Raw genomic sequence first — 25464 nt, forward strand, 5'->3', positions numbered from 1 at the left:
TTTACAATTTTTCAGAAACGCAGTGAAAGGTGGAGAATAAATTCCAGACACCATTTTATTTTTACCATTGGCTTCAATGGGTGATGATGAAAAAGTTGAAATTCAACTTTTGAGCACTCGATGTTGCTTTCACAGCCATATCGTTATTTGACAAAAGGTTTGACACTGTCTTAAAAAAAATGCAGCCCTTTTGGTATCCCCATTGTGAACCTAGTCATTAAAACATAGCATTGATAACTGGAGAGAAAAAGATAAAACACTATAACAAATTGTGACTATACCAACTTTGAAATAGTTACTTTTCAATATCCTTTAATACAGATCTAAAACTGTAGTGTGTATGGGGAGAATGTACAATAAATGCAGTTGTCACATTTCCCTTTAAGTACACATGCTACCCACATAAAAATGCAGCAAAAGCCAAATGAAGATAGCAACAGTTGCAGACTACTGGCTTAACGAAAGGAAATGCTGCTGCAGTTGAGTAATAAATAAATAAATACCATACAGCAAACTACTCTCCCAGAAGTACACAGCAATGGAATGGTGCTCTACAGTTAAAAAAGAAAAAAAGATTTTTTATTATAAAGGGTTTTAACAGATCCTGAAGAAGCTTGCTTCAGTTAAAGGTGCGCCATCACTTAATGTTATATTTACTACTCGTGAAATGAACATTGAAGCAGATATCAACAGGTCATTAAATGAAAAAGTAAATTTTCTTATAAATTCTAGTACTTTTTCCAACAAAAGAAAACAGTTAGCAAATGGTTTGGGAAAACACAGACTAAAGCGTCAATAGGCTGAAGCTTAAAATAAATTATTTTACATTTTTTTTATGAAGAATAAAACAATAACGAGCCCCCCCCCCCCCCCCCAAAAAAACAAACCTAGAAATGTGACAGCTTTGTTGTAACTGTGCATGTAAGAAAACAAAATGGATTCCTAATATTTGGTTAGAATCCAAGTAGATAATAGTTTTAAAATTGAACACTATTGTCAAAAATACTCAGAATAATTGGCAATCATTGTTACACACTCCTGTTGGTCTACAGTGTCACGCAGATTCTCTGCGAGCTGCTAAAAGTTAGTCCCTTTAGCTAGTTGCTGCTCGGTTTTCAAAAAAATTCTGATAAGCTTCCTTTGTACCATTTCTAAGTATAAACACTTGCAAACTCATTCTGGTTGAATTCTTGCAAAAGTAATGCAAGCTGAACAGCATCTAGCTGTCCAGTCCAAAACTGGACTTATCTGACAGTAACGTGAAAGGAGTAAAAACACAGTGTTCTATAAGGCCAAAGAGAACTTCTTTTTAAGGATACTGACTGCACTTTTTTGATATCAGGGCAAACCATCTGTTTTCTGTGTAAATATGGACAATTCATGACATTAGTGATAGCTTCCAGATTCTTTTATACTGGTCTAATGTCACACATTGAGCTGGTCCTTGCTTGTTCCATCTGGGACAGGCAAAGCAAATCATACTCAACTGAGTGAGTATCTGAAGTAAATGACATCAAAACTCTTAACAGTCGGAAACAATACGTGCACTTGTCAGTAAACAACTGTGAATACTGTAATCTAACCGCAAATGACAGTTTTGTTTTTAAAATGGCTGTCGGTCTGAAATTGATAAGCAGGCGGTCCTAAAGAGAGATACAGCAGCATTAAAACAAACTGCAAACACATTGGATTTAGTATACATTTTAATGAGTTACAGTCTCAGCAAATACTTTAAGCTAGTATTATCTTTTTTACTCCCATGTGGCTGGGTGTATGCTGTACAGTTCTCCCTTAGTGTTTAAAGGACAGTATAATTTTCAAGAACTCACATGAAAAACAGCAATATGGGATTAACTGATAACTTGTCAAGTATGCCAAATACCTCCTTTAAGTGCTATGGTTTTATTTTTTATTTTATTTTTTGTGGGGTAATACTTAAGTCCTTTGTGAAGCATCCAAAGAATCTCCCTTTATTTTTCCGGCAACAAAAGTTATGCCAAAACCCAGAATCGGTTCTCCTAGCAGCAATTAAGACCCCTGACCCTTGCAGTCAAGTCCAATGAGAGCTTTGATCAGATGACTTCCTGGAAATTTTGTTTTGGATTTGAGTCAATTTAAAGAAAAATAAGTTCCTATATTTTTCTGTCATGTTTTAGACGTCTTTAAACCTTGTTTTTCCATGATATTCCACAGTTTGCGAAGATTTGACTGTGTGATGACATCATCTGGCTTAAATTGGAGAGCACGGAGGTAGTTTGCTTCAGCATCTCTGAGTTTACCATTGAGATGAAGAATGGCTCCAAGATTCATCAGGGCAGCCGGATACTGGAACAAGAGAAGAGAAGGAAAAATATTGAGTGTATTTTCAGGTTTTGTTTCAGACAGTCTTGATCCACTTAAACAAATTAGTCCCTTATGTTTGCAGGCATTTTATGGAAGCAATTTAGCAATTTAAACAAATAGAGATAACAAGAAAAAGTTTTTGAACAGCTGCTAACTGTGTACTTTGTGCTTTAAACAGGACAGGCTCTGGTGTCTACATGCATAGACTTCTTTCCTTAATGAGAAAACACAGATCCCATAAAAGCTTTACATGTGGTAACATTGGCATACCGTAGTTTCCAAGAGAAAATTAAAGTAGTCCAACAGTGGATTGTAGAGAGGAATTTAATTTTAATTCAACCCAATGCCAATAAAGAGTTTATAATCGGTGGGAATAGCTAACACATTGGAACGCCTGCCCCTCTTAAATTTTTATTAAAAGAAAGAAAAAGTATCTTCAGATCCTAAAGACAGGCATACAAATTTCAAGGATACCCATTTTAGATTCTTCTTCATATACACTCAGTGTTATGCCAGGCTTTGATAAGTCTTCCTTTATGAAGTCGGATAACCTGAAAATTACCACTGGCAGAAACTTCAGCGATGCTGTATTAATGACAAAGATTATTTAGGGATTCTTTAGTCTGCGGAAGAGAAGAATGAGGGGGGATTTGATAGCTGCTTTCAACTATCTGAAAGGGGGTTCCAAAGAGGATGGATCTAGACTGTTCTCAGTGGTAGCAGATGACAGAACAAAGAGTAATGGTCTCAAATTGCAGTAGGGGAGGTTTAGGTTGGATATTAGGAAAAACTTTTTCACTAGGAGGGTGGTGAAGCACTGGAATGGGTTACCTAGAGAGGTGATGGAATCTCCTTCCTTAAAGGTTTTTAAGGCCCAGTTTGACAAAGTCCTGGTTGGGATGATTTAGTTGGGGATTGGTTCTGCTTTGAGCAGGGGGTTGGACTAGATGGCCTCCTGAGGTCCCTTCCAACCCTGATATTCTATGATTCTAAGATGTCAAGAATGCATAAAACAATAAATTAACAAGCCCTTTACCTTACTAAGAGGAATTTTTCATACCTCATTTTGCTGAATCATGTTCAGGTTCTTGTTTTAATTTAAAAACCTCTTACATTATGTAATTATGAAATAAAAAGTCATTTACAGTAACAGTTACTAAAATTACCTAAAACTGCTTACAACAAAGAGTATTGTGCAAGGAAGTAAAATTTCTGGTGCTGAAATGAGTGGAGTTTTTAATTTGCAGAGCACCTGATCCTTTCACCCCCAAATCTACTTGAGGTATCCATGGCACTTGGGGGAACATGTCTGGCGTCTCTGGGATCCTATCCTCCCCCCACAGGTACAGAGAACCACCCCAAAACTACCAGCAGCCACTCATGCGTAGGTGGGCCTGACAAGCAACCAAGGCAGGTGAGCAGCTCCCTCCAGTTTCCTCCACAGGGAACCCTACCTACCCTTTACCCCTCAGACCACTGGAGGTATCTCTGGGCACCTTGGGGAATGTGCAAGTACCAGTGGAAGCATAATCATTTTATTCACCACAATAATAGCTCTTGATTTTAAAGTAAAAACAGAAACTAGACAAAGTTCAACACAAGTTGTCCAGATCACCCACTTTTTGGATCTGCCTCAGCAACACTTGCTTCCCAAATTATGCAGATTGGAGCAAAGATGGCTAAGTTTAGTCTCTGAGGTTACATCTACACATGGGTAGACAGACGCCCTAGCTCTGCTTGAGCTAGTGTGCTAAAAATAGTAGTGTGGCCACGGTGGCACCAGGCAGCGGCTTGGGCTAGCTGTCTAAGTGTGTAACCAGAAAGGATTTATGCTATTTTTAGCACACCAGCTTGAGCAGAGCTAGTGTATCCATCTAACTTTGCTAGGAAGCACCCTCCCAGCAGCTGTGTAGATATATCCTGAGGGGCAAGTGGGTCAGGACACCACTCATCAGCACTCCCCATCAGCTTTCAAAAATGTGTAAAGTGAACTGGAAACTCAGTTTCAGCCATCTCTTGTAGTTACAGTATTTATACACATTAGATGCTTGCTAATAAGATGGATATCAGAAATAATACGGGAGGTAAGAGTGTAGTTGTAGCTGTGTTGGTCTCAGCAGGAGAGAGGCAGCTCTTTCTTCTGTCTCTTCTCTCCGTTAGAGAGACAAGGTGCATGAAGTAATAGCTTTTATTGGACCAACTTCTGCTGGTGAGAGAGACAAGCTTTTGAAGCTCTTCTTCAGCTCTGTGTGGCTCAAAAGCTTGTCTATTTCACCAACAGAAGTTGGTTCAATAAAAGCTATTACCTTATGCACGTTGTCTCTCTAACGGAGAGAAGAGACAGAAGAAAGAGCTGCCTCTCTCCTACTTGCTACATACCAGTGTTGGTCTCCCAGAGTGCAAGCTCTCCCAGAATGCTGTGATAATGGGATGGCAATGTGATTAGGTTTTACATACCTCACACACAACTATTCGGGTTCACCAAAGTACCTGTAATTTGAATTTTTCCACCTGAAATTTAAACTTCTCCTCCCCACCAGGAGATAGGAAAAGCATTTTAAATTCGATCTAAAACAACGCTTGCACTAGGAAACTGAAATAGAAGACCACTCTCTGAAATACATTCTATATTTGTATGTACTATGCTCTATATTTGCCTCTTCTCTTCCTTCCTGCTTACTCTCATCTGTTAAGAAAACAATCCCACTTATATTCAAGTATGAGTCAATCTTTCAGAGCCATTAGGTTTCTGTGTGTTCAAAATTAAGCAAAACAATGTAAACATCATGATGCTAACCTAACTACTAATCGGTTTGGTTTTTCTTGCTCCAACATGACAAGTTATTTTTCCCCCCGAATCACTTGCCCAGGTCTATATTAAATGCCAAACATAGCAGGAAATTCTGCTATTTGTGAAGCATCTCCAACTATTATAGTTTCCCTTTCCATTCATACTCAGTATGGAGAAGGGAAATAGATATTTGAGATTCCGAAGCAATCTCATTTATGTACAATATGTATCAACCTCCTCATTACTATCCCATGCTCCACCAGTCTACAAAATCAATTATACAGAAATTAATGGAACTGTAATAAACTCTTTATAAGTAAGTACATTTTGGATAATGACAAGAATGATGCAGCAGAACAACAGCTGAAACAGCTACATTGTGAATAGATGATTCTGTCAAACATAAGCTCTCTGTACATTTCTTAAAAAAAAATTAATTGTACTGTAATGAAAGGGACCTTGATACTGCAACTTGTTGCATGCGGGCAAATCCCGTGTCTATGTGGAGTCTATTACCTTCATCTGAACACTGTGCAGATGCAAGGGTCTGCCTGCAAGGATCCAAGTACATGATCTAGCCCTAAGATCTCTTTTTAATGGCTCAAGTTTTGTTTTTAAGACGCTACCTGAGCTTCAGTGTCAAAGCAATGTGTGTCTTATAAATTGATACGTCAGAAAGTGAGCTTAGAGACAGAGCAAGTAGGCAGAGAAGCCAACAGATATGGGTCAGCAATCCAGAAACATGCTTGATTTCCACATGCTCCACCTGATAGAAAAGATACCAGAGAAACTCTTTTGGAGTACGTTATGTTCTCAATCTAAACACACTCCCCACTGTATTACATTCTAAAGCATCCATCAACAGTGTGTCTGGGAAGAAGACATTTTTTTCTTGTATTTGTTCAAGTATTGCTCTCCACTCTTTCTTTCTCCTCCACAAATTTGTACTTCAATTTATATATGTGGCAAGATATCTAGGGCTTTAAGATTAAGTTTTATTTCCATACATAGATAAAAAAATCCTTCTTATGCCACTTTACTTTTAATTTGGCAAAATGATTGTGCTATAGCAGACTAAAAAAAGTATAATTACTGATTTTGCTTTGTTTGATCTCTCTGACGGAATTTGAAATTAATTTCCCCCTGAAATTCCAGCAAATGAGCAAATAGGTTTAGCTTATTAATGTTCAGGGTAAATAAATATATTTATCAATGTAAAATGAGTATGAAGTAATTCAGAAGGGAGCTGAAAAATCATGCCAACTCCTCTAATATTGTACATGAGAAAATCTTCAGGTTTCTTAAAAGAGACCAAGTGCCGAATACCTACCCACCTCCTGGATTTATAGAGTACCAATCACTGCAGTATCGAGGCATCAGTGGTTTATTACAACACACATAGGAATTTCCAAACTAATTGATTGATTGATTATACATCAGTGTCATCACACCCTGCCAGCTGTAACTGATGGGCCGGGGACAGAGAACCAGGGATAATCGCTATAGTTTTTTCCTCGCATAGATTGTTTTTTTTTTTTAATTAAAGACAGCTGATGAAACTTTTCAGCACGTTAAAGGCAGTTGGCAGCTACCACTCCAATAATACAGGGCTTGTAGCACTGTATAATAAATGACACTACCTACTAATTCAGAGACTTGAAAGGAGAAACAAGCCTTCCTTCATTTCCTTTGCGAGACAGATGCTTTATATCAAAAGAGCTGACTGGCAGTTCTATCAGAGTTATTAATGGTGTCTCTTATGGTCTGTTGGGAACGATCCCCCTTACTAGCGATTTTTCTTGCAGTGTATTTTTTTTCTTAGCTCTTTGGAGACTAACAAAGTAACTAATGAATAACATAAAAATCATGTGTTTTGCTGCTCAGAGCATTGGGTATTGTTTATGCTGGTGACAATTCTTCCAAGCCTCCTCCACACTACCATAACTGGAGGTCTGTGACATAAAAAACATCACCATGAACTAAACTCTTCTCTGAAATACAGTATGGAAATCCAAAATGTTTCCAGTGAATTCCATGGACTTGCTTCATATTTACACTGATGTAACCAAGAGCAGATTTTGGCCCCGTATATATAACATTAACAATTATATGATAGATGCCCCAGATTTTTCGTCTGTTCACTCATGTTCATTCCATACAGAAATCTCTAGCTCCAAACAGAATTAGTTAGCTTGTGCAGATATAAGTTAAAAACCTTTACAGAAATATATATATGTCAAGGCTGATTCCCCACTCTGGCACTTCGAGTGCAGAAGGTGGGGGCCCGCAAGGATTCTAAAAATTAATACTGGCCACTCCAGGCTTGTATTAAACTCCCAAGGTTACAGCTTTTCTCTGAGCTTGGATGGGTAGATGCTGCCACCACCCAAGTGCGAAACCCCTTTGAGGACCCAGGAAGGCGCACTTGGGAATTCCTTCCTGTGGGGTACCCTCGAGCCCTTTCACACACACCCCCGCCCCTCCGGGGAAGAGCTGAGAAAGAAAAACAAAGAAAATCAGCTGTTGCCACCAGCTAATTAAATAACATATGCACAAACCTCTTAGGACACAAAAATCCAATCCTGATCTTAAAAAAGGTAAATTTTATTAAAACAAAAAGAAACAAAATACATCTGGAAACTCAGGTTATTGCTAGATTTAAAAAGAGCAAATACAAGGATTAAGCATCAAGAATAGTTTCTTGAGGTTCATCTTAAAGGTTACAAGCAAAACAAAAGCACCTGGGGTTAGCACAGAGGAATCCACAAGCCATAAAGAAAGAAAAGAGATCAACCTAATTGCGTCTTCCTAGACATTTCCTGATCTATTTGCATATCTAGGGTTTTAAATGAGTAGTTTCTAGGTATGATACAGATGACTTTTCATACCTGGCCCATAGGTTCTTACAGCATATCTGCTCTGTCCCCTCTCCCTGGGAGAACAACCACAGACAGACAAAAGGGGAGTCTTGTTTCAATTTTAAAAAGTTCTAGCCTTCCCGTTGGCTCTTTGGCCAGGTACCCACTCACTTCCTTTTACCTATGCATCACAGTGACTTTTAACAGTTTGGAGTTAGTGAAGTTCTAGTGAAAACTAGAACCCTTGTTTTGTTTCTTCAGTGGAAGCTCTGTCCAGCTTCCACTCTTTAGCTAAGGACCCCACAGTCGGAGATGGTATAGCTTCCGAGTTTCAAATTAAATGCCTTGTTTAAACAAAATATCCTAATGTGCACTTCAGTAAATTCATGATCTGGTTCACTTCTGCACTAATTGAACCATTTAAAAAATTCACTGAGACGCTGTTGTCAGCATTCCTCCTGCTTTCCTTCCTTTGCTTCTCCCTTATTGCTCCTGCCTTTAATAAATATTGGCAGTATAATTATGTTCTTTATATTTAAAAATGACAGCAGAATTGTTTATCAAATGTTGCAATCAGCATGGCCAAGCCAAAACTGATGACATCACCTCTTTTATAGAGCAATCAAATCCACTGGCCTTCCGGGACTGATTGCAGAATGGTTCCTTAGCTTCAGCGGTGCACAGCGAGGTGTTTTATTTTTAAAGTGCATTTACGGCATCTTAAGTTGTTCTTTTAAGCCTTCCTGTCAAATATAATTTCATCCTTTGAAAAGATGCAGAGATGCTGCATGCAAATATTTTATCTTAAGACTTCTTGGTTAGATGTTGCTGAAGTATTCAGATATTTCAGCTTCATAATTGAAAACACAGAGTAGCTTGATAAAGCCCGAGTGATAAAACAGAAAAGAAGCTGATTTAGTTGTAGAAGGGATCACTAAGTATGAAAGCTAAGCATGGTGAGCTGTTTCATCATGTCAAAGACTATGTTATAATGTGCTGTCATGAATTTTTATCCTCCTACAGCGATGGCAAGGATTTTCACTTGAACTTCTGTTACTGGTGTCATTGCCATAGTGCAGTGTGCTATTTTCTAAGGCAATCAAAATGTCAACAGCTCTGTTTTTATTATTATTGCTAAAGATAACTGTGCACAACTGAATCATTTCAAATGTGGCATTTATTTTTGACAGACTCGAAAACGTTACTTCTAAAGTTAGACTGTGATCTAGAAGTTGCCCTCATGTTTCAGTGATGCCACTTTAATGAGGGGCTGGATTCTACAAACTGATCCTTCTTCCTACATGGAGTCTCACTTAAGTCAACAGGAATGCACACAGAAGGAAAGGTGCAGGCATGTGGATTTATTTGCAGGATGGCATCCTAGAGTTGCCAGATGTCCCAATATGCAAGTGATAGTCTCACTCTCAAATATAAACTCCCACTTCCCATCTGCCTTCCTATATAGGAGCGCTGCATATACAGTTCCTCAACCATGGATCTATTCCTGACTCTTGCAGTGCCTCTAACCAGTATTCCACTCCAAGCTGTGCCTGAATTATACTCATCAGCCTGTACACTAATCACAAACATGAGTAGACTGTGATGGTATCAAAGCTACATACAATGGATGGTCTACAGAAAGAGAGGTACATGAAAAGGAGAGTTAGAGAAGTGAGGTGAAAGAAGAGGATGGGATGGAGAGGTGGAATGAGAAAGGGAATGACTAAAAGTAAGGGGTTAGATAAAATAGTGAGGATGTAGCAGATGGGGGGGAAGTTCCTGCAGTTCTAATTTGACCAAATCTGTGTTCTAATTAGCACAACTTCCTAGACTGCATTAAATAGAAATGGGCTCAAACAGCTTAAACTTTGGGGAAGCCTGGCTCCAAACCCAAACGTCATGACTCTGGCCAATATATACAGCTGGCCAAATTCAAACAACAAGTCTGAACCCTGTGGAAATGCAAATTTGAATCCAATCTCCATTACTCAGGCTCAGCTATAATATTAAAGTAACTGTGATATTCAGGAAGACTTTAGCCTGTATTCTGCAATCTTTCATTAATGGATGAAGAGCCTCTCACAGCATAACATACTTGTCATGTTTTGTCAAACAATGTCACAAATTAATAACTTCTGGAGGTAGCAAATAAATATAAACAATTTTTTTTACAAAATTCCACCCCCCTCCTCCCAAAAAGAACAGTTAGGCAGAACACATCATTTGTGCAGTTTAATCTATCCTTTAGTCTCATAAATTAGGATGACACACCAAGTTGTAAATGACAGGAGCAAAGAGAAGCATAAGCAAACAACTGGGTCACCCTAACAGCTGAAAATAAAATGCACATACTGGGGCACATCTTCAGCTGGTGTAAACTGTCACAACTCCATTTACTTCATTGACGTCAAAGGACCTGCTCCTTAATGTCTAGTTCCAGAATATGTACTGTATGAAATTTTTGTTTATATGCGTCTGATCCAAAAGTGTTTTTCAAAGTCCTTAGCTGTGTACTTCTAAATCTACATATTACAGCATTTTAAATAAAAATAAGGACAGCCTTCCGTTTCCATGTGGGGAGGGGAACTTCCAAGCACACTCCAAACTTTTGGACACCAGCTTCATTAAGGAAACTGTAACTGTGACCTGGAGAAGAGTGCTGGCATTTGGCATGAAAATGGGAACACCAAGTAGTCTACTTTGTGTCTCAATTACCACTTCCACAGGGGACAACTTCTTAGCATAATACAATGGCTCTCCAGCCAGTGTGAGCTCTCACTCAGTCAATTTCTTTTTCACGTCAACCTTCAGAAAAATATCCAATTTGGAAAAGAGCAGAAAATCATTCAAAACTGAACATATATATTATATTTAGCTGGTGAAAGATATCTGCCACAGACATTTATATGAAGTCATAGCATACTGTATTACATATTGGCAAGTTATGAATGAACAAGTTACAACTATGAAGTGCTGTAGATCATATTGACAACTTGAAAATCCCAAAAGGACATTTGTAATTTGGGTAGGTCTCGATATTTTCCCCTAATATCTATGGATGAATTGCTTTGGTACAACAAATTTAAAACAACCTCTCAGTAATCATTCTTTCAATCCACATGGAAATCACGATGAACATTTTTAGATAGCTTTTATTAGTAGTAATGAAATGCTGAATAGGAACATACATTATGAGTATTTAATATTATGGTTATAATTTTTTTTTAAATCACTAAATAAGTTTTCCAGGTCTCACAAAGTGTTTAATTATAAACTCTTGATTTCCACCCCAAATATTTTCAGTACTGTACAGCATGCAATCATCGTATCTCATTTTCTTAGCACTTTAGAATTTCATACAAATATCTTCAGATTACTTGATTTTTGTTTATAGAAATCAAGCTGTGTTCTAATTTCTGCAATGTGATTGTTTTAATATCTAACGGATTACAGTTTAAGTACAATTTATTTAGCTTATCTAACAAGAGTAGTCCGTGTATTAATTAGAAAGCCTACATTTCAAGCAAATGAGTGTAGTGTCACTAACTGTAGTGACAAACTGTTATTGTGCAGGATCTTTCAGAGCCAATATTCTGTCTCATTAAGAACATGGACTAAATGTGCACTTGCTCCACATCAACACTGTATTTCTGAACGTGGGAATGACCTTTTCTGCTTTTTATTGGGAAGAAGAAAAACAGTTTACTGTTATTCTCTGGGGGAAAACACCACACACTTAATTTATCAGAAATGTGAGGTGTGTTAAGGAGATATGACATAGTCTGCTTAGTCAAGCAGAACATATGTGCAAGGCTGAACAGAATGGGTATGCGTATGAATGCAATCAAAACTAGCTGGTCTCTAAGAGAACACTAATTTGGTGATAATTGATAGTTATACATTTAGGTTCACTCTTAATATATGAATGTAAGTCCCATGAACTTAAAAAATTGCAGTTTTTACAATCTAGTACAATTTATCTAAAACCAGAAAGGATTGCTTATTCTGTGTCACTGAGAGACCCAAGACAAGTTACTGATCCTTGCAATCTAAATAAGGCAGATAAAGCCACAAATAATGACAAGATCATAAGAGAGGAATAACAGTAAGTGGAGGGAAGTGAATATTGTTCTTAAAGAAGCAGATTCATGTACACAGGCGATAGACATATTTGTGTCTATTATGCTACAATATCCTATGTCAGCATATAAAGGCAGCAGAGGTCTATAAAACAGTCAAAAGCAGGATTGAAATAAACTACTTGAATTTTTTTAGATTTTTCATTGTGAATCTGCAAATCCCCTCATTCTGCACGGGAAAAAATCACCCTTTTTAAGTTCCCCCCCCCCACAGTGAAAAGATGTGCCTGATTCATTGAAAATGAGTTATGTTGAAGAGTGAAAGGTAGCTTTGAAATTCTAATTTTTGCATATTTGGATCTCTAGCAGTCACCTGATCAAGATTCATAAAATGATGAAATCTGACCAGTATGAAATCACCCATTTTTCTATTGTTGTAAAAAGATTAAATACCTTGTGGTAAACAGTAACAAGAAACAGTGGTTGTTGAAAGGCAATATCTATAGTTAGTGTTGAGGAAACCATTTGGATAAAACCAACAGAGGCCCTTACTTTGACTCAATACTAAATTAAACATGTTTGCAGGTGAAATTTCAGAGGGGTTAAATAACACATCAAACTGAAATTGTGTGTGATGTCTCTTCCTGATCTTATCTCTGTTCCCCATTCGTCTTCTCATTACCATACAGACACCAATCTTGTTTTGTTTACATTTCTCGCCCCCAATTTTCACACAGACATTAAAGGGAAAAAAGCCTCCTGGTGGTGCAGTGTCCCTGCCTGACAAACATGTGTAAGGGAACTGTTGCCCCCTTACTAACAGTCAGCGGGGGTGTTTTGGTTGGCTAGCTCCCAGTACTAAAAGGGGAAGGGTCTATGGGAAATCAGGACCTTGAAACTGACAGTCCCCAGGAACAATGGGGAGAGGCCAATGCTCCAGGTCAGTCTGAATGACAGGGCGGGCAGGCTAATCAGGGAGTCAGGAGGCCAGGGAGGTCCCGTCCTCCGTGTGAGCTGGATTTGCCTGGGTCAGACAGAGTGGGGCCGAGCTAAGGAGAGAGTGCAGCCCAAGCTAAGCTGGGGAGCAGAGCTGGGCCAGATCCAGAGAGAGCAGACCCTGCCCTGGGAGCAGAGCTGCAGCCCCAAAGCCAGAGGCACAGCCCAGAGAGAGCAGACTTGCCCTGGGAGCAGAGCTGCAGCAACCAGAGCCAGAGGGGCCAGAAAAGCAGCCCAGGAAGCAGGTCAGTGCTGGGAGCAGAGTCACAGAAGCAGCCTGCAGAGCAGACCTCTCCTGGGAGCAGAGCTGCAACAAGCAGAGCCAGAGGGGCCAAAGAAGCAGCCCAGGGAGCTGGAGGCAGAGCAGCAGCAGCGCTGAGACAGAGTGGAGCTGGAGCTGGGGCTGGAGCAGTCCGGAGCTGGGTGCAGTGAGCAGCTGGGGAGACAGAGGGACCCTGGGCAGCGGGCCCAGCACAGGGAGACACCTCAGCCAAGAGGCTCTGCAGGCCAGGCTTGGATCGTAACCCCGACAGGGCGGGGGTGACACTGAGAAGAAGGGTCCTACCACTTACAGCCTGAGAGCGTGTGGCCACCACCGGAGCGAGTGTCCAACCCACAGCATCCCTGCAGCACAGCCAGGGCCTGAGAAGAAGGCCTGGGACTTACAAGGAACAGACTGTGAACTGCCCGGACATTCCAGAGACACTGTTTGTGAAGTTCCCTGCCACAGAGCGGGGTGATGTGTTTCCTTTAACCTTTCCCATTTCCCCTTATTCTCTTTAAAATTAATTGTTGATTAAATAACTTGCGTTTGCTTTAACTTGTATGTAATGGTCAATGGGTCAGAGAAGTGCCCATTGCAGAGAGAGTACCCCGGAGTGGGGACACCTTAGCCCCTGTCCTAGGTGAGCGCAGCAGGGTTGGGGGTCGAGCCCCCCAGGAATCCTGGGCCCAGCCTTGTTGGGGTTACAAGGACTCTCCCAGACAGGAGAGTGGAAGGGGAGTCCTCAAGGGCAGGGAGGCCACTGGGTAAAGGAAGTGGGAGCGAGGTCTCAGATCCTTTCACTAGCCTACTTCACCAGGGTAGTGCAGAAGCCAGGAAAGTTCCCCACAAGAGCGGGACTATTCCCCCGCTTACACATGGGTTGATCAGAACTCTTGAATTTTCCAGTCAAGTATCAGATCAAGTTTAAAGTTCTCGTTGTGACCTTCATGCATGTCAGTGGATTAAGAATGAGCTAGTTAAAGACCGACTCCCACTGCAGTACCAAGATTTCCCAAGGCTGCTGAAACCCTCCTGGGCAATGGACTCTCAATGATTGGGGTGATGTCAGCAGAAGAAGGAGACACTGCTTTCTCATCAGTAGGCCCACAGCTGAGGAACTCCCCAATCATTCAAAAAGAAAAGAGGCTGTCCATAAACCTGAATATCTTTAAAACAAAGTTAGAGTCCCATCATCTTTGCTGCAGCTTTCTCATAGCAACAATAATGATAAAAGGAGCAACCAATCCTCCCCACCCTCACCCGAGAGCATTTTATTAAAATGCAGGAGAGAAGAGAGGAAAAACCTGCAATTTTACATACGCCTGGAGAAGGGGGAAGTGGAGAGAGTACTCTGATCTACGTATAGACCACTCAATAGGTTTATGCAGTGATGTGTGTGCATAAGCAGACACAGACCAGTCTCGCCATTTGATAATTTTGGGTGGAATCACAACAAACTACTGAATTTCCCTGGGAAAAAGGTGTTCAGGTAGCATTTTTGGTCCAGAAAATCTGAGGAAGTTCTATCAGAAAGCTTGACCTTATGAGATTTCCAACATTTAGACACTAGAGGTTTTGGTGATGATGAGCTACTTGTATATTATTTTGATTGGTTTGTCATGCTTTGGGGTGGGGGGTGGGGTGTATATAGTTGCTTTGAACTCCAATAACAAGCAGTCAGAATCTCACAACATACTGCATTAATTTTATAGGAATGCATAACAACATAGGGAACATGACACAATCATTGGGTAAAACACAGTAACAAGCACTAGTGTATAAGAACCTAAGTAAGACCGGAAAAAAAAAAACAAAACAAGCTGGCCACGAATGAGATTTATTAATTACAGAAGGAATTTTTAGCTAAATTTTGGGCTTCCTATTTACAGTTTACTTTTGAACTAGCTCACTACTGGCAACACGACGAAGCAATTCCAACAATTCATGCTTCCACAGTTGTGCTGGAAGGAAAAGAAATGTACAGTTTATCAAGTGAAGTTAAAATGATTTCAGTACTTTAGATGTTGATCAATAACATCCAAACACAACTCCAAAACGCTAGAAAAAAATAGCTTCAGTTTGCTGTAAATTGTGCAGCATAGAGTTGCCAAGGCAATCCCAAGGCAGAGCTGGATAAAAAAACCCTCCACAATCTTGTTAATAAATGAATAAATAAATATATCTTTAAGATGATCTACAGTGCAAAGAATATTTTTGCCAACAGAGAGACACTAGTGAAGTTGTCAAGAGGAACCTAGGGCATAAATATTTGTTTTCTTATGAACCGCAAACTGTAATTCTAGAAGTAATATGTTTTTCTTTCCCTCTCTTTGCTTTGCCCCCTCTCAAGATCATCCAGTTGATTTAATCTGTACTACTAGACTGAACTGTTTTGCCTAAATTCTGTCCCACACTCATTTTCAGTCATGGGGGGCAGTGGAGCAGTGGGCAGTCACGAATATGGCACTCTGGTAGTCCTCTCAGGAATTCTGTGAAATACAGTTTTCCATGTAATACACATGAATTAATGTCTCACTTGGCAGTGTGTAACCTGCAGGTCTTTTCAGTGTAGTATTCAGCAAATAAATCAACACTGCACGTTAAAATTATGAACTTACGGGTTAAGTGTGACTATTTGATTTTGATACTTGGTGTTTGAAGATTTATTAAGGCAGCAGTTCCCAAACTGTGGTCCCTGGACAAATGGGGGTCAGCCCACAAGGTGCTAGACACTTGACACACACCTTTAAAAAGTTATGACTTGCCCCTGCCAGTGCTGTCTTAATTTGACAAAATTGATCTGTTATACGGTGTCGTATACATTTGTAGTACTATGTAAGTAATAAATATTAATAACCATAAGGGGTACATTTTAAAATGTTGCGTAGAATATTAAAGCCACATACACTACTTTGAAAGTTTGTTCCTAATTGTTACTTATCACTAAATACTAGCTAATGAATATTAGCTTTGCAGAGCCTTCATATCACACTTTTCTAAAACGAATATGGTCACAGGGTGCTGTCATCTATGACCAATGTTTTCTTTTTAAAATTTGCTCCTTTTTAAAAATGCAAGAGGAAAGTTGACCTTCTGCTGAAGCACTAGACTGGGAATCAAGAGATATAGGTTCAATACCTGACTCTGCCACAGACCTCCTGTATTGCATTAAGACTGGAAAGTACTTCATCTCTACCTGCCTTAGTTCACCACCTCCAAAATATTGCCCCTCTCTCCCTCATCTATTTCGAATGTAAGTTCTTTGAGGTAAGGACCATCTTGTACTATGAAAAGTGCCTATGCACGATGGGGCCTCTCAGTGCTAATATAATACAAATACTAATACTATTAATCATAATAATGTGAGAATTTCCACACTTCTGAAATTTGATCAGTTTGGAGAACATGTTTAACCATATATCTAGCTAGGATGTTAAAGTATTCAATGGCACAAACAAAACCAAAAACACAACTACATTAACAAAGAGTTAAGAGTGCTTGGTGGTATGTTATCCCCTTGAAGAATGTTGAGTTGAGCAAAACTCAACTTCTGAAAACCAGGAAATGCATAGTTAAGGTTGCTCTTGCAACCTTATCTCTGCCCTTTTTCAGCAATGCCCCAATAAGCCCTGTTAAACATACTATTACTCTGCCAACCTCACAGGTGCTGAAATGTACAAGCTCTTCATCTCCTTTTATAACCCATTCTCTCTTACCTACAGTATTCCATATAACACTAAAGGACACTTTTTTTCTTTATTGTCGTATGCACACTGTAGTCTTTCCAGACTGCACACACAAATGAAGAAGTGAACCTGTTTTTAAATACCATTCACAATTCGGGTCCCCAAAACACTTAGTGGGTGCCATGCACTACCTTGGGTAAAAACTGACCACCAGAGACCACTGTGTCCTGCATCACAGTGACAGTTCTATCTCTGGCTCTGTGCAAAAAAACCTACAAAATTTTTGGAAATGGCTGTTTTTTTCAGCACTTATATCTCTACAACCCCTAGCTCAAAGGACCCCAAATGTGGATAACAACCCTGCCCTGCACCCTCCTGAGGCACAGCGAATTTCAACAGAATTCAACAATGCATGCTGATTTTAGAGGACTTAGAAAGATCAAGTGGGTGGTGGGTGAAATTCTGTGTTGTGCAGGAGGTCAGACTAGATGATCATAATGGTCCCTTCTGACCTAAATATCTATGAATCAACCTTTAAACAAAACTTGTGATGCATACTTAACCACAGTGGTGTTGCCATGACACTACAATATGTACTCTGCCACTGTAGAACCTGAGCTTCCCCATCAGGTCATGTGGAAATTAAAACCCAGTAATGCTTAGTAGCCTCTCCTTGGAGCCCTTGTTAATTCAAGCAAAATTTCATATTCTATGTGCACAAAGTGTTTTCTTCCTCTATTAAGGGTAAAAGTACAGTGCCAAATCTGTGAATCATCAAAAATCCAAAACCAGGATTTCCAAACAGAACTAAAGGACAAAAGAGCTACTGACTTTCCAAAAATCTCAACAGAAAGGTTTAAATATATAGACGGGTATAATATATATGAAGTTACAATACACAGAGGTGGAGAAGAGTTCAACTTCTGCTCTGGTAACCCATGTCTCCTCCCTAGAAATAACAATAATTCATATAAATGTCTGATTTCAGAGTAGTAGCAGTGTTAGTCTGTATCTGCAAAAAGAAAAGGAGGACTTGTGGCACCTTAGAGACTAACAAATTTATTTGAGCATAAGCTTTCGTGAGCTACAGCTCACTTCATCGGAGAGACACTCAATGTACCTGTATGTGAACTCACTTCAAATTTTTATTATGGGGTAGGATATTTTTTGTTTTTATCTAAAGGGATCTTTTCTTTAATATTGGGATTGTTTTAAATTAGTGTAAGGCAGTGAGCTACTACAGCAGGGCTCTGTTGCAAGCCAATAAGTCTGGTTAAATACAGTTACTTACAGTTCCAGAACTGGAGACAATTATATACCAATGTACCTAAGAATTAGCAGAACTGTCTCAGCTTAGTAATTATAGCTGCTTGCTCTCCATTTTGAGGATATGTTACAAAAATATCAGAAATATCCATTTAAATGTATGCTTTGTGGTCCACTGCAGCTGACAGTGGCATCATGTGTTTCAACTTCTTAAAGACAGTGGTCCAGATAGTTCCAGAGAAGGGGACTTTCTAATAGGGAAATGAGAGTTCCTCCCTCCTCATCACATCACCAGATGTACCACATCTGGCTTCAGCACCCCTCAAAAAGAAGTTAATACAGCTTGGGACTACAGCAACTTTTCACAAGTTCCATGGGATGATGTGTGTCCTCTCCCACACACCTGTCTAGCTCCAACCCATCCACTTCCCCTGTGTGGATCTTGACATACGCAGCGAGCCCCTCCATATGCAGATCTCAGCAGGCACAATACAGCCCAGTGTTAACGTGTTTTTCCTGAACGCAGCCACTTAGATATTCTATAAGAAACAGCTGTGTCAAAAGGGCCAAGTCAAAAATACTGGACAGATATAGCACATGATAGTTGTCAGAGCAACGTTATTAGTGGCACAGATGCTCACAGTAGGAGATCTTTATTGCTCTGAACAAACCCAATCTAGCCCCTTAGCACTATGGCAATAAAGATACAGAGCTCAAGGAGAAATATCCAAGTAGATATAGCAACCTGCCTCTAGAAATCATTCCTAGAGTGAAAAATACATCAGCACTGTAGGCTAGACAGAAAATTAGGAAGTTATTTATTGCAAAATACCCTATTGGGTATGTAGAGTTGCTAAGTTTATTTAATGAGCATTAAAATCCACATCCTTTTCAGCTCTAATTGGATGATAAATTCATTGCATTGTTTCCAGAATCAGCATTGGAATACTCTATTAGGAGAAAACCTTGATGGATTTTTTTTAATTGAGTTCAAACAGATGGCTTAATTTCTGAAATGCTAATTTACTGCTGTGAGTTCTATATTTCATGGCACTTTATTTTTGATTGACACTAAGGGCTACGTGCACAAGGTGTAGACAATCCTGCTTTCTATAGGAAGTGAGGTCGGCAGCTCTGCACTCACAGCTGTATTACTACAGGACTGTGAAACACAATCAAGTGCATAGGTCTGACCGTGATGGATCTTTTCCTAATCTGGGGAGTCCAACAAAATATAGCTTAACTGGCTACTGCCTCCTATCACCTCCAAAGCATGATGATCCCTCTTCTATAAAATCAGTATTAGAAATCTAGAATGTGACATCCCATTAATTAGTTTCACAGACCTGCTTTTTAAATTATTCATTAAATGAGTTATACACTTCAGTACAGACATAACCATTATACAGTTATTCTGCATTCCCATCCTGCACAATAATCGTGGGAATCTATCTATAAAGACCTGGATGCTATACTATAGGAAATAAACCTGCTATCAGAGAGACAGACCTAGATGACCTCACGATTTTTTTTGGTCTCTAATTTTGCTTACGCACTGGGCATATCCAGACATTGAACATAAAGACATTATATGCATTTTCATGATGTATATCCAAACTCAAAAATGGCTGATTTATAAACTTGTGGTTACTTGGGCCTCCATTCAGCAAGGTACCTGTGCCTGAAGTTTGGCATGTGCCTATCTTCTGAACTGGGGTCTTGAAAGTAAAATTCAAAATAATTACTCAACTGTGAAATTTTATGACAAATTCTGCATTCTAATCCCAAACAAGCAGTCCTTAAAGAAAAATTTCCTGGTAGCTAAGTAGCAAGAGTACCTTAGAATATGTGTAACAATGCTAATAAAAATCATGCATAGTTTTGTGCAATTAAGAACTTTTATGTACATTCATTTATTCACACAAGCAGATTTTGCATACTATGGTAGAGGTAGTATGTATTGAGAAATTTACCACCAAAATGTTTTGTTTTACATACATGCGTTTTTTGACAGAAAAATACTTTTTTATGAAGTTCTAAGGAAATCTACTCTACTGTGCCACTTACAGATAATAGGACAGCCCAAAGATTTTCATTATACGTATTACATCCTTGCTATGAGCTATATACTATCTGAAAAAAATATTACACAGTAGATCAGTGATCAGAAAGATTCTCCTTCTAATTAACTAAAAATATTAAATTACTATTCTTAAAATTATTAAAATGAATTGATGATTTTCTGGTGAGCAAAGGGTTAATTAAATATCAAATTGGTCAGATTATTTTATAATTCCTTGGTTCCCTCATTAAATTCCTATTAACATAATTATCCAAATTCTATAGTTTATACAACCTACACAGATTAGATACACAATGTAAGCATTCTAGCAATAATAAGGATGAGAAAGATTTAATATATAGGGTAAAAGGGCAAAAACATTCATAGATGAAAAATTTTTAGGAATGCACTGCCACTATCATACTACGTTAACAAAACAAATCTCATGAAAACAAGTCTCTCTCCCTCTGCAAAGTATTTCTGTATAAACAATTTTGCTGTTTGAAAAATAACTTGCATAATTATTGTCTCATATTTTGCCTTATTTTTTTTAAAAGAGTACCATTAATTAAAGGGTTTGATTTTCTTTCAACAGGGAGGCAAATCAGGAGTAACTCCAGTGAAGCCAACAATGTGACATTTGTGTAAATGAAAGAAGAATCATGACCAAAATGGTTTGCCTGCACACACACTAAATAACACAAGTTCAGTTAAACACTTTTTTTGTATATTTTAAACTTTGTTTCAAAGTAGTTAAGGTTACTCAAGTGTGACATCCAGCCAGTGTATCCTCTTAAAATAGGAAATACTAAATGACGGGACATCTCTTAACCAAGCCTTAAAGTCCTCACAACAGGGTTCCAGTGATTGCTATAAATAGGATCAGAATTTGAATATTTAACTGTTTTCACTGTTGTTAACTAAACAAGAGTGTCTGCAGAAAGATTTCTTTCTAAATGGAAAGAGCTTCTGTCTGTTTTCTTTGTCTATTTTTGTTCTCTTAAATTAAAGCTGAGAATAGTCCTATTGTGGTTTGAAACCTCCCAGAGCCACAGCTCACACATGAAGATGGAACACAAGAATGTTAGGGAAAGGATCTAAGCATTCCATACTACGGAATACTGTGTTCAGTTTTAGAGCCTTTGCTTTTACAGAGCTGCTAGCTGGCATGAGTATGTGCAAAGCGTCATAGGGGATGATTGTAAAATAGTCTCATGTATTTCCCAAAGGAAATTCAGTGTTTTCCACAGCTGAACTTGCTTTTCCAATTAGACAACTCATCTGGATATTCCACTTCAGTATGTTTTAAATATAGTCTTTCCAAGAACCTGTCTTCTGGGAGGTACCTTGTCCCCAGGCAGAGATTGTTACGAGGGGGGATATTTGAATAAAGACAAGAGAGAAGCACTAATCTTCACTAGTACAAGGGCTCTTCAAGATCAAGCACATCTTCGGGATCTTCTGACAGGCAACTGTGTACAAGGTATTGATACAGTTTAAAAGTGTTTAATAGGAGTCGGAATGAACCATCACCTAATAGCTGCAGGGAAGCAGGCTGTACCCCTGGCAAATGACACTAAGCAGGGGCCAGAGAGTGGATCAGCACTTGGGTTAAAGGCAGCCCAGTCAAGAGAACAGCCAGGGGCTGGAGCCTGTGTAATTTTCCCTGCCCTCCCACCATAAGCAGGTGACAGGAGAGGAGGCATCATTGTCAGGCCTGCCCAGGAGATGATGAGAGGAATCTGCAGAAGCTCCTTTCACTGCTGAAGTGGGATGGTGTGTGGAAGTCTCACAGGCAGATGGTGTTGGTAGCAGGGAACTAGGCAGGTATGCATATGGTGCACATAATCCTGGCAGCTCAAGCAAGCAGTAGGAGTTTCAACACCATGGAACAGCTCACCTTTGTATTTTCTGGACATCCAGAAGCAAGTTTGGGGACAGACTTGGAAGTACACATCTGTGTTCATTCCACCGTTTACTGGATGCAGGACCAAAAATGGGTCACATGGTAACCACACAGTATCAATTTTGGGTAAACAAAGAAAGTGAGTAGAAGGAATGCTGAAGAATCCATTCCTGCCATGAGTGCCACAACTGACATATTGGAAGCTGGGACCAAGTTTATGAAGACTGACTTCAGCAAATAGGGACTGGTCTTCAGTGAAGATGATCAGACTGAATTGCTTAAGATTCAGTCATCTTCCACGGACTCACCTCTGCTGTAGTCATTGTTCCTACCCAGGCTAATTGAAAGGGCTTGCAAAGATTCAGGAGGAAGGCAAATAGGGAAATCTGGTGTTTGTGCAGCATAAGGAAGAATTTACAAGCTAAAGCAAATTTTGATTATATATGTTTGCCTGGGATTGTCAGGCTGGACAGAGATACATGTTGGAAAGAAGATCTGACATTTACTATTCATTTTTTAAAATTTATTCTTCTTCTTGTATGCAGTGTGACAAAGTTCCTGCTCTACCTTGGTGGGTTTTGCACTTATTTGGCGGATTTGCTCGCCTTGGAGCTTCACGGCTGCCCTCAGCTTGGCTGTTTTTCTGAATTCACAGTCCAGGTTGACTCCTCCTGTGTCTGACCAGGAGGATTTGGGGGGAACCCGGGCCCGCCCTCTACTCCGGGTTCCAGCCCAGGGCTCTGTGGAATGCAGCTGTCTAGAGTGCCTCCTGGAACAGCTGTGCGACAGCTACAACTCCCTGGGCTACTACCCCATGGCCTCCTCCCAACACCTTCTTTATCCTCACCATAGGACCTTCCTCCTGGTGTCTGATAATGCTTGTACACCTCAGTCCTCCAACAGTCCGCGTTCTCACTCTCAGCTCCTAGTGCCACTTGCTTCCAGCTCCTCACACGCACACCACAAACTGAAGTGAGCTCCTTTTTAAAACCCAGGTGCCCTGATTAGCCTGCCTTAATTGATTCTAGCAGCTTCTTGATTGGCTGCAGGTGTTCTAATCAGCCTGTCTTAATTGTCTCCAGAAGGTTCCTGATTGTTCTGGAACCTTTCCCTGTTACCTTACCCAGGGAAAAGGAACCTACTTAGCCTGGGGCTAATATGTCTGCCTTCTATTACTCTCCTATAGCCATCTGGCCTGACCCTATCACAGCAGACATCAGAGCTCAATTTCCAGGTTCAGTAACCAGATAATAGCCCCTGTATCAAAAGAATTGTATACCACCCTTCAGATGTTGAGTTGGGCACTCTTCCACCACAGGAGCTATTATCTTCAATGCTGCCCCACAGTCACAGCATGGAGAGGCTAATCCAGTGCATAGTTGCAGCAATTCTGGATGAGCCAGAGAGTAGCACCTTGATCCTGATCCAGGATTGACAACCAAGCAGACAAGAAGGTAGGTGCAGTGATGCACTCCTGAATTTACTTATTCTGTTAGACTCTCTTTCCCACGATGGTTCCGCCCCTAGAAGAACAAGTTCACTGCCTTCACATGGCACCCTCAGTCAGAAGCAAAAGCAAAGCCAATGTAGATGAAATGCAAAATTGAAATTCAAGTTCTCATCATAAAAAGAGAAAGACAAAAGTTAAATTTATAATACTAGAGAACCTACCTATCCTGTCTTTATGCCATAAATTAAAAAACATTAACAACACTGACTATAAGGAAGCATGCTTCTCTTGGGAGGGCTATGTAAAAATAACACAGTAAATGGTAGGGGTTTCCAGGAATCTAGGAAGACAATCTACTTTCAACAATTAGGCAGTTCCATACCTAGTAGAGGTTTGATTTCATGATGAAGGATCTGATATTGCAATGAACTCTGCATGTATGATGTTGGTCATGAAATCCATATCACAAGCATTTGGAAAAACATGGCATACTGCACTTTTTAGAAGTGTTTACATATTGTACTGCACTAGCCATTTATATCAACCCTTCAAGTCAAGAAATGCTTTAGTTTTCCACAACATGATTAGGCTATCCAGTGGAGACTGTATTTGTTTTGCCTAAAGGTGCAGTTCTCCTTACCCACTCATTCTATGTGTGTGTCTTTGTGTATGTTGTTACAGTAAGATATTTAATCAAACCCCTTTGAAGTGGTAGAGTGGAAACAGCTGTATCTGACAATGTGCTGATGACATGGGACTTAAAGCTGTCAAGAGCTGCAGATTGCAAGCAGCACTAGGAGGGTAGTGGCTTGCAGGTCATGGCATCTTCAAGAGGAATGTATCTAAACCAATCAGCTCAAGGTAGTGGCTCAAAGTCTCAAAGATCTGGTGAGCTTTCATTTAATACTCCAGAGGCCATTCTTCAAAGTGCCCTTTCTTTTCAAGAGTGATGGCCAGATGTGGAGGAGCTTTGGGGGGATTTGTTGTCCAAGTTCAGACTTTTAAGAAATTAGGAATGCTACACTATTATGCAAATGGTGTCCTGACAAATAAATAGAAGTTAAGTTTGAATCAATATCTCATGTTCTGGAAAAGGATATCAGATTAAACAAGTTTCTAGATGATTGATTTTTCTTCAACAAAATTAGCTTGAAGCACATTTTCAAAATGCCTAACAACATATTAAAAGAATTTCCCGGTTTCGGAGCATCACAAAGGAATGGTAACTAGATATCATCTCTAAGAACAGATCTTTCTCAGTAATATTCCCATTTATATCAATTATGGGGGAACAGCTAAATGTCTAGAAATTCTCTTCCTGTATTTCTTGTTGTGCAGTGGCATTTGTTATTACCAGGCTGGGTTAACATTTTCCCAGTTAATACTCATTGAGAAGAATATTGCTAGAATTAACAGTCACACATGTGTAGTGATTGAGAAGGATTTAATATGATTTACCCATGGTAAATAAAGATAAATAAAATAAGAATGTATTGTTCACGCATCAGCCTTGTGACAGAAAAGAGCATAAGTAGGCTGGAGGACATGTATCTCTTTTAAAAATACAATTAAAACAAAAACAGCTTTGCATTTTTGTAGTGATTACTATATTTTACAGAAGTTTATGCTCTCCTGAAATCTGATTGGATGAAAATTGTTATAAGTGACATTAGCATATCTCTGTTGATAATAGGGCTGACACATGAATATTCTTAAGGTGGAACTAACAACAGGCAGAATGTTTTCTTCCTGCTTCAGGGCT

General features: G+C 39.5%; 1 protein-coding gene across 2 annotated transcripts in view; it reads right to left on the reverse strand.

The window, feature by feature from the left end:
* Positions 1 to 874: 874 nt before the first annotated feature.
* The window catches only part of TMTC2 (transmembrane O-mannosyltransferase targeting cadherins 2), a 361794-nt gene continuing 337204 nt past the window's right edge, over positions 875 to 25464 (reverse strand). The window contains exon 12 of one of the 2 annotated variants that reach the window (XM_074941959.1): positions 875 to 2325. In XM_074941959.1, the coding sequence (XP_074798060.1) occupies positions 2146 to 2325 (180 nt within the window). In that variant the 3' untranslated portion in view covers positions 875 to 2145. Of the gene's footprint in view, positions 2326 to 15197; positions 15294 to 25464 lie in introns of those variants that run through there. The other variant, XM_074941960.1, reaches the window with a different exon arrangement.

This window comes from Natator depressus, chromosome 1 (genome assembly GCF_965152275.1).
Source record: "Natator depressus isolate rNatDep1 chromosome 1, rNatDep2.hap1, whole genome shotgun sequence".
Classification (NCBI taxonomy): Eukaryota; Metazoa; Chordata; order Testudines; family Cheloniidae; genus Natator; species Natator depressus.